Here is a 15,114-nt window from a genome sequence, read left to right as displayed (position 1 = left end):
CGGGACAGCCGTGACACAGGAGCCCCAGTCACTCGGGTCTGCCAGGCCGTTGGAAAATCCCTCACTGCATTCCACGAGCCCTCGCCGGTGTCACAGGGAATCTGATGGCAGGCTGCCTTCCTAAAAATAACTCACTTTCTCCCCGTCTTATGCAAAGCTGCCTTGGAGGAGCAAGTGGCAGGGAGCTCACTGGGGTCAAGAGCTACATCAGCCCTGGCTGTCAGTCCGGGCTACACAAGGTTCGGGAGCCCCATGGCAGCGGCCCAACGGACAGGGAGATGATTGTGCTGACTAACAGATGTGACAGCAAGAGCAGAAACATGGAGCTCTCTGCCTCAGTCATGTCGTGAACCTGTGCCCCAGAGATACTTGTCACTGCCGTGTTTTAGACACGGGGCTGTCAAGCAGTGACAGAATGAGCTTTCTCTGCTGCCTCTACCCTGTATTTGCAGGGGAAAAAGCACTCCCAAAATAGCCCATGCCCAGTACCTTTGTGGACTTTGTGCTGATGGTGGTTTTAACCCACCTGCAGGTTTCAAAGTGCCTGCAACAATCCTGCGTAGTCTTCAGTGTGCAAGAGCACTTCCATCGCCTCCAGGCACTACGCAACACCAAAGTCAATAAAGCAGTAAATAGTGAAGAAGATGAGTTACTCTGCTCTTCACCATTGTGACTATTTGCCCATAGGATTCAGACAAAATGTTCTTCTAATACCACCAAATGCAAAATACTACATCTGGAAACCAGGAGCACAGATGCTGTCGATCCCAGACGGGAGAGGCTGCCTTGAGAAGCAGCAGATGGGCTTTGAAATCACCAGAATAACTGCCTCGGCACGAGCACTCGGCATGCCCTAATGCCATGGCAAAACGGCAGGCACGGTTTGTGGGCACGAATATCAAGAGGCTGAGAAGCAATCTTGGCACTATTGATTATCCGTGCTACGTCGAGCACTGGGCTAGCAACTGGTGCTGGTTCAGGAGGCACGCGGGAACCACAAAGTTCCAAACGAAAAGGTTTCCAGCTTCCAAATCCAATATATACAACATAAAGCTTCGAGTGCTCATTTTCTGCAGTTCATCCAAGAGCCGAAGGGATTAGCAGATAGCACGAGGCAGTCTGGGACTTTTCAGCCTTGTTGATAAGGGTGGAGCAATCCACAGGTCGAAGATAAAGTCCAAAGAGCAATGTGGAAACACAAAGGCATTTCTCAGTAACGACCACAATCAAATATTAGAACAGGGTCTCCACGTATACCAGGAATGGCCACTGCTGAGCACCTTCAGGGCAAGGCTGAATGACTTCCCAGGAGGCACACTGAGATACAGCTGGCAGAACAAGTTACTCAGACAAGCAGTAGAGATGGGGTGGAGAAGGGAGCTGTTGCAGGCGGATGGCCAGTTCTGAAGCAAGAAGGGCATCCACAAAGGGACCAGCCTGCGGGTGCAGTTCACGTGCCACACATCCGACACGCTCAGACGACTCGCCCTGCTGCCTGGGGCCCGGGACTGGCTCAGAACTCACACACTGCAATCGTTCTCTTGCAGGGGAGACTTGAGATGCAATCAGTATAATCCCCGAGTAGCACACGTTTCACCATTTTCTGAAGCAGATCTGCTACACGAACAGGTAGAATAAAGTTCACATGTTTCAGGGGTACCAGAGAGCACAAACTGCCCAGTTATGTCATTCACACGCTGGATGTGGTAACACTGGAGTGTAGGTAGCACAGCTTTCCTCAACGTACACGTGAACTACCAGTTTAGGATCCAGCAGCTGCTTTGCACACAGTTCTTGGCAAGACTCTCTTTTTCCAGCATAATGACTCAACTCTTTCCTACTAGGAGAACTACTAAGGTTTGGCAGGTTAACTACTCCCTTTGCTGGGCAGTCTTGCCTATAGAATATGGAGCTCACGCTTTTCTTGCTGAGACGACGCAGAACAGATTACAGCACGGCTTCTGCAGCAAAACGTCATCACTGCAGCTAATGCCCACGCTCAAGTAGTGTAGCAATATTACACTCTTTGATAAGTCTCCCTTTTATGCCACTGGATAAACACAAACCCTATTTTATTGCTGAAAATAGCAACTTTATTTAGCATATTAGCACTAAATGTGTAGTAAGCAACACTCCAATAACCAGGCATGGAAAGAAAAACCTTTGTTTCTCTCTCAGGAGCATCTACTCTGTCTCTGTAAAGGCACGTTGAGTACTCTGATTTCAAAAACATCAAATACCCCGTCACAGAAGGAATAGGTTAATGGGTGCATCTGCCAGAACAACAGCAACAATTTAGAGCCCCGTTTGTCTAATGCCCCCTACTCGCCCACCACCATCTGGGGTCATCCCAGAGCAGGGAGACGGCCGGGTGCCAGCCCGACAGAACGGGCACTGACAATGTGTTCTCACTAACAGCGCAGCAGCAGAGCGAGAACAGCTCTTCTTTAGCTCCTCGTGGCACCGAAAGAGTACGCGCTGCTTAAGCGGAGCCGGTTTGCTCTTTCCATCTCAGGCCCTGCAAATCTAAGTTTGGTATTCTAGCAACTCAAGGATACTGCCCAAAATAACTGGGAAGCTTTTATGATGAGACAAACTGAGGAGTTGAGGTGAGGGAGTTTCGGGTGACAAACAGATGCTTTGCGTTGTCCAGCTGCATTATCAGTTCTCCATTTAAGTTCAGTGGGAAGCAGTTACATCTCAAAAAGAGACTACATGAGCTTCGTGATTACTCCCATGGGATCACACCACCTCTGCTAATCTCTGAAGTTTCCACTGCTGGTGTCAGAAGGGCCTGAAGGCTGGAATTTCTCCAGCATTACTTCACTGAGAGGCCAGAGTTTGTCTGAGCTCTGGAGGAGACTAGCAGCAAGCACACTTTTCACAGCCCGTTTATTTTTGATCCTAGAGCAGGAGGAACAGCAGGTAGACTGCCACATGCCTCAAGCTTTTATTTAGCTTTGACCTGCTCAAGCCCCATTGACCAATGGTATGTAGAAGCACCAGCTCTTAGGACAGAGTGAAAGCACAGAGACTTTCAACCTGTAAAAAAACACAAAGAGCAATTGCTGACTTCGTTTTTCACCTCCTGGGCTCAGGAGTTGAGGTATGCAGGGGTCTCTGATTTGGAGTAGCATATAACTGGAGCACATCACAGAGCAGGCTCTAGCTCAGAGCAGACACCCATCTCTAACAGGCCTGGGACTGTGCCTCCTTTCAACATGTTTTAAAGTCAAGGTGAGATCAGAAAATGGTAAGAGGGCAAAAATGGTTCTCTAGAAACTGTCACTATGATGTAAGTGAAAGCTGAATCATGTCTCGCTTGACTGACTAATCTTTGGTAAATTGAGGCAGATGTGGAGGCAGATGTGTCCATTTATGAGGGATAAGAGCTCCTCGAGTAGCATCTGAAACCACGCATTACTGTGTACCCCATGACTATTTCTCCCCCGTCAGTTTATCTACACACACAATGGCCAATTAGCTCCACAAATACTTCGTCAGCACTAGTTGGATGCAAGAATTACTTGAGGCAAGCAATGTTCAGCATAAGTTTATTTGCACAAGAATTTCAGAATCATTAAGGTCCAAAACCCAGTTTCCAAGAAGGACAAGTGAACACCACGGTGCAGAACAGTAGACAAGGTTACTGTGACCAATCTCACATTTGGGCTCATCACAAATCCAAATATTTCTAGTACCTTGTTTTGCCAGCTCAAAAAAAAAAAGACTCACTTCTTCCAAAGAGTATGAGACAAATTTTCCAAGAGCTGACTTCTTTTAATAGTAAAAAAATAATATGAGACAAACATAGGAAAAAAAGGCTTTCTAAATTTCAACAGAAAAAGTAATTTCAATCAGGAAGAGACAAGCCCAATCCAGACAACTGACCTTCTCTTCCAATACAAGTGAGAAGAACCCAAGTGCTCCAACCATTCCCCCTCAAAGCTTCTAAAACTACAGCCCAGCATCCCACCTTGTAACTAGTTTCATGGAAATTAAAGATCAGATACGAAATACACTTCATCTCTATTTAACAAATGGTTGAGTAAGACTCGGATGCAAAGGCTAGAAGTATTACTGTCCCTTTGGCTCTCTCAATGCCCAGAGGAGACCAAGTTGCCAGTAACTATGGTCCACTTACTGCTTATTCCTGTGCCTGACGATTAGAGCACTCTGATTGCGTAAGTTGAGTGAGAGGGATAGCAAACAAGTACCACCAGTACCCTGACAGCTTAGAATTGGAGCAATTTGTCCAAGTTCTCTTCTCAGATGCCTCTTCCCAAGCACTCACACAGTGATACGCAAGGATCACCACCAGCATGAGTAGTTACTCAAGAGATCAGAAACCCACTAAGCCTAGGCACAAAACATAGCAAATGCTTAACCCTAGAACTCAATCCCAAAATACAGGTCTTGAAGTTTCAATAAAAAGTTTTAGGTATTCAACTAAATTTAAATACTACCTACTGCTTTCCAGACAAGATCTTAAAATAAAGTGTGAGCATCTTTTGAAAAAAATGGTTCTTTAAAAGCAAGCAGTAGTCTTCAACCTCCAGCTTAGTGACTGACTGACCGAGCAGAGGACAAACACAGCAACAACTAATCTCGAGCTGAGGGAGCACGAAGTATGCTTTACCTTACAGCTCTTCAGAGTGACCAACGGATCAGCAGAGGGATTTTACCAAAGTGACTAAAACCCAGCTCCTACTAGGTCTCCTTGGTAGCATCTTTGTCAAATGAAAAATAACTTATCTTATGACAAGGAACTCGCACCAATAAACTGTAAGTCAAGGGAGACTTGGCAATAAATATTGACAACAGCTGCTAACCTCAGTCAGAGCTCACGAGCTGCAGGAAGAAACCAGCAATTTTAAACCACAGTCTAGTTTACCAGAAGCCCAGTCCTGAGGACTGGTGCACTGATACCAGACCTGCAGCCTAGTGTTAATGCAGCTTTGTTTCGAGGCACTGCCCAGGGGGAAGGTGCTAGGGTGACAGTCTAGAGTGGAGTAGGCTTTCCCCAACCTCCACTCGGCACATGGGCGAGCGGCAGAGGACAGAGCAGGTTTGCAGAGGCATCGTTCGGTACGGAAGGGAACTGGACCAAGCAGGCAGCTTAGACTGGGCCTAGGATCATCACTAGTGACTCTTACCTAGCGCTCATTCTCACGTCGCTCTTTGCTACAAGGGCCACCATAAACCCCAAGTTGAACCAGTCAGCACACACCAGGTTAAGTCGCTGACACACGCGACATCAGGCTGCTAGGACAACTCGAAACAGAAAGAGGTAGACTGCTCGCAGCACAGTGATGAGAAGCTACCCAGCATTCCGGCTCTGCCTGCCAAGCCACAACCATTTTGAAGGAAATGGTGTGTCCCAGCAATCCGTACACAGTGGGGCCAACGCAGTAGGCAGTGTGCAGCTTCAGGAGATGGTTTAACCATTCAAGCTTAAGGTCCAGCAGCCCGGCTACAAAGTGACGGCGTTTCGAACATGTCGGAGCAGCTCACAGCTGGGCAGGGAACGCAGGAGGCCTGCAAAGCTTAAAGCCAGGAAGGGAGCTGCTCGGAGAGCAGCCGTTCGATGTAAAGCTTCCTTAAAGGCCCCAGCAGCACGTTACGTCAGCAAAAGCACCATATTTATGGCAGGAAGTTTAAACGCTCCATGGCTCACTCCCAGCAGGAATCCATTACAGCCTTTTTTTCCTAGCACTTCCTTTTCCAGTGGATGCACCTGGCCTGACGTTCAGCAGCCAAGGCATTCAAAGACTAGGAAAACATAAGCCCCTTTGTTTCAAGCTTGTAAGGTCTCCTCCCGAGCACCTGACCACTTCTTCCACAAGAGCTGATGAAGAGGAACAGTTTCTAAAGATCAGCCATGAGATCACACGTGACAGATGCACGAGTCTAAGCTACTCGAAATGCACATCAGATGTGTCCCTCTAGGCAATGGCTTACTTCTGCAGTGGGGATAGCTTAGGTTGGCTTTAGAAACAGCTACTTAAGAGATGGCACCAGTTGCAAACTCCTAAGCAGAGGACTTCCTTCCTTCTAGTGACGCTCTATTCTATGCCAGGTATTGCCTCGCACGCAGAAGTTACTCATGCCCAGGTTTGCACTCCCCCAGAAAGCTTGCACTAAGTTTAACACACATGACAACACTGGCATCATGTTAGTGCTTAAAAAGCCTCCCAGATAGTCAAAGTCTTGGGCGAGAGATGCCGTGTTTGTAAGCCACACCAAGCCCAAGCCACCGCCCATGAAAAAGGCTGGGTTCACTTTCAAGCGTGGCTACTTTGACTGACGACTCCGGAAGCCTTTAATGAAAAAAAAAAACCCACAACAGAAGACACCAAATTATTTGTCTACTTGCAACTGAAGTTGCTTGCAAGACTGTTCAAAGCAATAAAGCTAAAGCACGCTTTGCTCCACTCTGCTTTCTCGCTCGCATCCCTCGCTGCCCTCTGAGCTAAACGAAGAATTCCGAACAAACCGTTAGCGCCACTGCTGCACGGAGGGAGTCTTTGTGAAGCTGGTACGGAAAGCGAGAGAACCTGCAATGTAGCTAGAAGTTTTTGGTCCTGTGAGGCACAGGCAGGGTTTTTACTGCCATTAATCACTGCACTGCTCCTGTTTTCCACCCTGAACACCAACCACACGTCGGTGTTTCACCCGCTTTCTGCTTTACCTTCTAAGCTCAAATCGTTGGTTTGATCAGGCACTTTGGTCTCACAAGTCTGTAGCTACAAGTCACAAAAAGGTTTAGCAAACAAGTATTTTTGAACACTGCACCAGTACATACTAACCAGCTCCAAGATTCACCTCTCCAGGCTACTTCTCTGGTTAACAAAGGAAACTCAGGATCATTTGCTGTACGTATTTTACCATTGCAGTTCAGTGAAAATCACCCAGTTAATAGTTCTAATACCGCTATACACGTAACTGCGGAATTTTTAACCTTCCTTACAAAGCACAGGAGCTTCAGAGCAGCCAGTCCAGCACATACCCCCTCAGGCAGGTCAGTACCCTACACCTCCGAGGGAGTACACACTCTTCCAGAGGCTACTCTAAAACCAGGCAGACATTCAACACACACAGCTTCTGCGGAGGGCCCTGCTTAGCTTTTACACACCTCTTCAAGTGAGAATTCAGACCAGTAAAGAGGAAAAGTTTTACTCTAACCATTCAAAATACCATCTCATACAGTGACCAGGTGATAGTGACAAACCAGTGAGCTCAACCCTTAAGCAGCGACAGAAAGACAAGCCTTCAGGACCCGCCTGAAGTTGTGCAAGAAGAAATTCCTTTTAGGAGGCACTTTAAGAGTTTACACCATGGCAGGAGTGCACATCATCCTGCAGCTTACAGTGGTTTGGGGTTTTTTTTATTTTGATGGGTTTTTTTGGTGGTTTCCCCCCCCAGCCCGCCCCGCTCGCTGTGGACCTGTGAGGAAGAAAGTTGGGTCAAACCTCAGTGTAAGAGCTGTGCTGCTTTCAACTACGTCAAAAATTGTTTTGAAAGATGCAGTCAGAAAGGCTTTCTCTTGAGCCTGGACTCAACAGTATTTTTTCAATCCTAACTATTCAAATTGTGGTTCCAGTTCTATTTAAGGCTTCGATTCCTCATTTCAAGGACTTTTCACATTACCAAGTTTTAGATCGTGTTTTGGTGCATGTTTAGAGATGCCACCTTCCAAATTTTTGTACTCAACAAAAGTTTAGCCAGCTTATGCTTTAGAGATAGACTTACTAATCCATCTTCAACTTCCAAGAAGTTAATCTTGAACTTGAGGCGGGACCATATATCCTTAAGTACTACAGGAAACAACATTAAGGCCCTCTATGAGAGACAGTATCCATACAGTTACCAGTTCAACATAGCCAGAAAGCAGCAGCAGCCCAAGCACAACATGAGCCCACTCTTGCACAGTTAGTTCAACAGAGAGTTGGCCAGAACTTGGGCTGAGGAAGTACAGAGGAGTGAGGTTAGGCGATAGAAAGCAGAGTTTTGTGGCTTCTGCTCAAGGCATTTTACAGTCTTTCCTCTGTTAACTAACCCAGTTTGTGGAATACTCTGCTTAAATCACACATTAACAGCCATTTCCAGAACTAGTACAGAGTTTTGTAACTACTCCTCTAACGGTTCTCTTCCCCAATGAAGAGGTAATATGGCTTCTTGGCATTTGTAGAAATACACTGAAAGGTTCGTAGCAGGTCACCAGGAAACAGATAGTCCAATGTGGTCATTTTTCCAGTAGAAAACCTCCAACTGACAGTTATTAGTTATCTATAAACACTCGGCATCTTGGCCCTCAGTGGCCTCCATTCAAGAACGCTCAAGCGAAGCGATCAATTGCAAGGCAACCAAGTGGGGTAGGACTGGCCGTACGGCACAGGAGCATTTGCAAGATAGTAGTTGCTGAAGTTCACATCACTAACATAAGGTGCTGGCTGGTAGTAGCAGGTAACGTTTGTGGCATTAGGAATGATGTTTTGTTCTGCCAGTACTTTGAGCGCCAGCAGAGAAATCAAGTTGAGAGTCTGCCTTCGCTCGTGTCCCATGAGACAGACTGTGCTCTCATTCACCACCCGGCGCAGAATCATCAGGTAGTCGTATTTGCTCCTCTCTTCCTTGGAGAAGTGGTTCTGGAGGTAGGTCTCTAGTTTGCGCTGCTGATCCAGGATGTCTGGGAAGTCTATGAAGAATCGGGAGCACATGTAGCGCTCTAATGTTTTGATCTCATCCTTATCCATGGGCCTGAAGTCTCGTACTAAGAGGTTACTATACTTCAGAAGCCCACCACCTCGGATCTCTTCAGGATTTTTGGTAGCTATCAGCTTGTTCTGGAGGTGATCAAAAGCTGCTTCAAAGTCTCCATACATGCTCTCCCCAATCACAGTTGGATGGAAGTGCTCCGACATGGGGGTTTCAGAGTAGTCATAGTAGAAGAGCAGGGAGTCCAGTATGATTTGGAAAGAGTCCACACTGAACTCAAACTGTCGTCGTATACAGTCTACAAATTTCAGCTCCACGTTCTTGCCATGTTTGTTAGAAAGTGATATCAAGCTCCAACGGTCAGACTCCGTGTACACTTTGACTAGCTTCTGGATGTAGGCTTCCTTCAGCGTCACTGGACTGATCTTTAGCTTGCTTACTCCTTCTGGCAAGAAATTCAAGAGAGATCGCAAGACCACATCTCGAACTAACTGAAACTCTGCCTCGCTTGGAAGGGAAACTTGAAAAATGAGATCCAGGTCTTTGCACCCCAGTCCATTATCCTTGACCAGGACATGACCGGCTGCAGAGCCATTCAGACGGACATCGTGTACCACAATGCCTGCTTCACTCAGCCTGCCCCGCACGGTCTGAACAATGTCCTTCAGAGTTATCTTCAGCGTCGGGAAGTTACCTCGTCCATGGATCAGAACCACCTCTGTAAGAACCTCATGCAGACGGCTGACCTGCTCCCAGTTCAGTACACTGCATGACATGCAGTCTGTGTTACTTCCTTTGCCTGCCATCTTAAGGTTTTTCTTCTCCAAAGAAACTGTAGGGAGGTGCAATGAAAAAAAAGACAAGTCAGACTTTTACACTTCCCAGATATATCCTGTGCTCTGCTTTTCTGTCTACATATATAGATGCAAACTAGAAAGAAATAATTCTGTGTACTAATGATTATCAGCAAGCCTTTCACCCGAAACAATACTCAGCTTCTCTACTGGTACAGGCAGAAAATTTAGTTGTCATTGTCCTTCTTTTTGGTGAGACAGCATCAAGTACTTCAGCAAAGCAGTTTGTGTCCAAGCAAAATTATCAAAGGTGACACATAAGGTTTGCCCAAGTTTAACATCACCTGCAGCACCAGCTGAAGCCAGTGAGAGCCACAACTGCAAAGCACTTCTGAAAGTTAAGCTTTGAGCTTGCTTCATTATACATAAAGCTCAAACTGCTCACTTGAACTCACAGCAGTGGAAGACACTCAGGTGTTAGTTTCAGGGCTTAGACGTCCAGCCCACTGAAAGCGCTTTAATCCTGCCAGAGACACAAGATTTCTTCCTTTTTGTAGAAGTTTTTCTGTCCTCAAACACCCAGCATCTACCACTCATAGGACAATGGCCAAAGACACCTTGCTCCTGCAAAAAGCTGTAGCACTTCAGCATCCTAGACAGGATTTCAGCTGCAAAGTCAGATAAATTTGCACTCCAGTCTCTGTAAGCAACTCTACCCTTCTTCAGATACATTCACACTTGCCCCAAGCTTTTGCTCATCTGTGGAGGGCAAACAAGCCTGTAGGAGCAGGCATGTAGTCAGATAACGTATATCATGCTAGTGTTACTCTGACACTAAGGACTTTAGAACCCCACTGATCGGACTTGGTCACAGCCTAGTTTGAACTTCTTAGAGGGTCTTGTCACAGCTGACCAGATCATTCTCTTGTGCTTAAGTGGATCGTGGTTTTGAATTATGCAGATACTTACATATGTTCTACAGTCACCCAACTCCAACTGCTATTAATACACTTCTCTTTCTAAGCGTTCCAGGTTTCTGTTGTGGCCAGGTGCTTCCTGACAGCTACAGACTAATTGAGGCCTCACCTTCTGCCCTAAGTGCTTGTGAAGACTGCAGCTGCCAAGGTCAGACCCATCAGACTTAAGCCAGTTAACTCTTGCCTACCAAGAATTGTTTATAGACCCAACCGTACAGTTCCCTAACATGCCTCACCACAGTGCATGGAACACTTTTTAAGCAAGATTCAAAGAGGAGCTATTGTCATTTCATGCCTGTCCTCTTCCAGCTTTTAATTTTTGAGCAGCTCACTTGACCTGTTACCTCCTCTACAGAAGAGAGTCAAATCCTAGATAAAACATACAGCAGGATAAAAACGCTCCTGGTTTTTGCCAGTTTCCGCCCTCGAGCACGAGCTGCTGCATTACAAGCTCTGCTGCTGTGGGTCACCTCAGCTCCTGCAGGCACAAAACAAGCCTGCCATTCGTAAGATGACTAGTCCTGGACAAATCAAGAGGTTCTTCAAACTCAATCCTTACGGCTGCATAAACCCAGAGGCATCAAGCCTGCCAGCAGTTGCCCTCCGGCACTTCACTTTCAAGTGCATTTTCGTCTTAAACCCACTGTATTCTCACTAAATCCTTCAGACCGCTACAGAACACAAGAGGCTTCCATGACTTCTAGCTTGAGCTGCAAGTGCTTTCCGCTACGACCCCTGAAAGCGTTCCCTCTCGTCCTTCCCATCCGCAGCCTTCTCAGCAGTCAAGGCAGCAGGGACAGCCCACCCAGCGACCAGAAGGGACTGGGAGCACCACTCCCCACCACGCACACTCGGCTCTGCTCGGTGACCCTCATCGGGGGGTGAGGTGCACTGCCGCCCTTGTGAGGGGAAGAGGAAGGATTTCATTCCCAGCTCAGTGGAGAGTTAATCCTCAGGCTGCCAGCCTGTGAAGCCCTTCAGCCCATGTCTACCCACTCTGCCAGATTCACACTAGCGACAACGGGATGTACGTGGGATGCGGCTCGCGTGCCTCTTGTTTCGCCGCCAACATTTTCCATCACGAGAAGATCTGGTGAAGACGCACAGGGACGGAAACCGCTCTGCAGCCAAGACAGGCGCTACCTGTTTTTCACACCAAGCGTGAGGCACGTTGCAGCTTCACTTGGGTGCAGCCTCCCACGGGAGGCAGGAGCGAGGACGCGCTGAAGCACGCGACCCTGCGGCAGCGGCAGCAGCTTTTCCCCGCGAGGCACATAATTTGGCACAACGCCTAAAAACGCCTCATGACCGCACCTGCGGCCAGCGGCACCCGTGACAGGGCAGTGCCGCGGCCCCCCCCGAACGCCGGCAGCTCCCCGGCCTCACAGCTCGGCGCGCTTCCCGCGGGGCCGCTCCAGTCAGCGCCTCAGGGGGCTGCAGGCGCCGGCCGCCGCGCCGCGCGCGTAACTCACCCAGCGTGCGGCCTCCGGGGGAGCCCCGAGGGAAGCGGTGCCGCCGCTGCGGAGCCCGCCCGCCCTCCCGTGCCCTCCGCCCCGCCGCTCACCGGTCAGCTCAGCCGCGCCGCGCACCCCCAGCGACCGCGCCCGCCTCACGCACGCGCCCCGCTCGCCCCCCGCGCCGGCCCTTTATGGCCGCGCCGCCGGCCCGGCCCGCCCCGCCCCGGCCCGCCCCGCCGGGCGGCCACCAGTAACGGCCGCCCCAGTAACGGCCGCCGCGGCGGGGCTTCCCCTTGCCCTCCCCGCCGCGGGGGCGGTTTGGCCGCCGCTTGCGCCGCCGGGCGTTCGGCCCGGGAACCCGGCGGGGACCGGGATGGGGAGAGGGACGAGGGCGGCCCCCCGGGCCGCCGGGCGCTGGAGCCGCCGGGCCCTCACCCGCGCTCCCACGGGCGCCTCGCAGCCCGCCCCGTATATGTTTAATCTGCAAGAGGGGAGATTTGGATTAGAGATAAGGCAGAAATTCTTCCCTCTGAGGGTGCTGAGGCACTGGCACAGGTTGCCCAGAGAAGCTGTGGCTGCCCCATCCCTGGAAGTGTTCCAGGCCAGGTTGGATGGGGCTTTGGGCAACCCGGTGTAGTGGAGGGTGTCCCTGCCCATGGCAGGGGGGTTGGAACTGGATGATCTTGGAGGTCCCTTCCAACCCCAACCACTCTGTGATTGTATGTCCGACTGCACATGGAAGGGAAAGCAATGGGCTAAAGATGGGACGGGAATAACGGAAGACAGTGGGCTACGGGGAAAAGCAGGCTGAAGCACAATGTGGCTTTCCCAAAGGTGCCTTGTCACGGGCAGAACTGTCAGCAGAGAGCCAAAATTTCCAGGCTTTGTTAAAGGGTTTACTGTGGTGCCACATGGGGAACAGCCAGACTAGGAGTTAATCAAAAAACTGCAAGGACACCCTTGCAAGGACACAGCAAAGTGCTGAAGCGGGGTGGTACTGAAAAGCCTGGCTCCTGGGCTGTGGGAGGCACTGGAGACACGGGGCAGGATGGAACTGTTGGGCGGGAAGCAATGAATCACTTGGGAGATACAGAATAATTAAAACTGGCTAGGCAAGACCAAAAAGATCAAAAGCTACAATTTCTGCTGTAAACCCTCACCATTTCAGCAAAAGAGGAGAGAAAGGACCTGGTGTGTTTGCCTTTTGTAGGATAATCAGGACTCAGTAGATGAGGAAAAAAAGCCAAACGTATCCTAGGACAGGCCAGTTGACAGACTCCTCGTAGAGCTCAGAAAGAATGGACAAATTGGGAAAAACCCAACACGTGTTACGCTGTTGGGTCATACGCAGCCGAGGAAGATGAACTAACACCTGCAGACGTGTGACTGCGTAAGGGGAAACCGAAAAGCTCCTCTTGGCCGAGCAAACACAAACGGACCGGCCTTGTTTCACCGACACAGCCAAAGCCGAGCAGGAGCATGGGGGTGGGTTCGCTTTCTATTTGTTTGTTTGTTTATTTATCTAATTATTTTTTATTGTTTTTTCCCCAGTAGCTCGCCATTGGGATAAATAACACGAAAAAAAGGAGCTATTTAAATTAAAGGATAACATCAACACAAGCATCAGATTCAAGGCAAGTTACCGTCTTTTTGTCTGATGAGATAATAATCAATTCAGAGCATGGCAGGAGGGAAGGAAGGGGATAAAACTAACTGGTTTCAGGATGGAGCTAGAAAGGAAAATACGTAATATGATTGCCTGTGGTGGTACAGAGTTGGACGTGAGGATCCAGATCTCTCTCAACGTTTTTTTTCTTGTGTTTCTAAAACACGAAAGAGAAACAGGGAGCTCAAAAAGAAGCAGTAGCAGAAATGACGGAGGCATAACCACCAGTATGGAAATGTCTCACTCGGAGGTTAAAAGAGCCAGTGGTCTCACCTCTTAAGAATATTTCTTCAGCAGTATTTCTGCCTCAAATATTATTGTCCTATGACATTAACTGATTGTTTTGAGCAGTGTATTTTCTGTTGCCCCATGGGCAAACAGCAATTAAATGACATGTTGAAAAACACTTCCTATTTGTAATATTTATTAGATCTCAATAAAGGCAAAGACAAACCGCAGCACACACTGCTGTTACGGGTGTTAAAGTGTTAACAAAACACTTTATTTGTTTACAAGATCTGGTTTCACAAAAATGTTTGTAAAATCAAAGAGGTATCTCAGCTCTGTCTTAAAGGATACCCCAGGTCTTTCTGCCTCCTCTGATTTGCAGACCTTGAGTAATTTTCAGTGGAAGTGCAGCGCTCCCTGTAGCGAATTTCAGCCTCCTGACAATGCACTTGCTCTTTTTGATTGCTTTTCATTGATCCCACAGGAAGGGGTCGTGGGATGGGATTTTGAAATGCCATTTCACCGCAGGACCTGTTTCAAAGGGTTTTCAAAGAGAGGATGAGGAAGGAATAAGGACCAAATGACTCCTGGGATGGCAGTGTGACTGGGAGCAAAAAAGAGCTGCCAAAACAGAGGCAAGTACAGAGTTTTATGCACAGTGTGACTTGTTCATTTTAATCCAGTAAACAGGGAAGCAAATTTGGCAGAAGAAATCAACTTAAAAAATTGTAAGTCAGCTCAGTGACCTGGCACTGTCAGATTGGTTTCCTTACATGACGCATTGCTGAACGTAATGTGTCATCATAACTCTTGGTTGCTGCAGCTGTTCAAGCCATGAAGTGAACCAGAGTTATTAGTACACAGCAGTAGTGGCTGTCATGCTCCATTCCGTAATTGAGCATCAAATCTGCAGCTGGGAAACTCTTCTTTTTTTGTCTGACATGTGGTGTAACTGCATGTCAGCAGATGCCGAGAGCATGGAGCCAGGCAGGAACGTCCCACCCGCATGGGGCTATGGTGAAATCCTCCTGCAGGCTACCAAGAGTGAGCTGTTTTTCTGTTGCGAGCTTTTTCTGTTGCGAGCTGCCTTCACAAGCCTTTGAGGTTTCCTGTGGGGAAATGCAGCAATCCTTCCTCCCAGTGCATGGATAAAAGCAGGCACATCAAGTCCAGTATGGACATGGAGAATGTACCAACGCAGGGAACAGCAGTCTTTCAAAAATTTGAGGTTGAACTGGCCGCTAGAAGCACAACAACAGCTGGGAAGTTCCTGC

The 15,114-nt window shown here is 48.5% G+C and overlaps 1 protein-coding gene across 1 annotated transcript; it reads right to left on the bottom strand.

The window, feature by feature from the left end:
- Positions 1 to 8,351: 8,351 nt before the first annotated feature.
- On the bottom strand, positions 8,352 to 9,542 carry TENT5C (terminal nucleotidyltransferase 5C). Its single transcript, XM_009977540.2, has one exon. It carries the CDS (start codon positions 9,522 to 9,524, stop codon positions 8,352 to 8,354), a length of 1,173 nt encoding a protein of 390 aa, XP_009975842.1. The 5' UTR covers positions 9,525 to 9,542.
- Positions 9,543 to 15,114: the final 5,572 nt, after the last annotated feature.

The sequence above is a fragment of the Tauraco erythrolophus genome, chromosome 1 (assembly GCF_009769465.1).
Source record: "Tauraco erythrolophus isolate bTauEry1 chromosome 1, bTauEry1.pri, whole genome shotgun sequence".
NCBI lineage: Eukaryota > Metazoa > Chordata > Aves > Musophagiformes > Musophagidae > Tauraco > Tauraco erythrolophus.
Note: the sequence above shows the minus strand (reverse complement) of the source record. Positions and strands in the feature narration are given on the sequence as shown.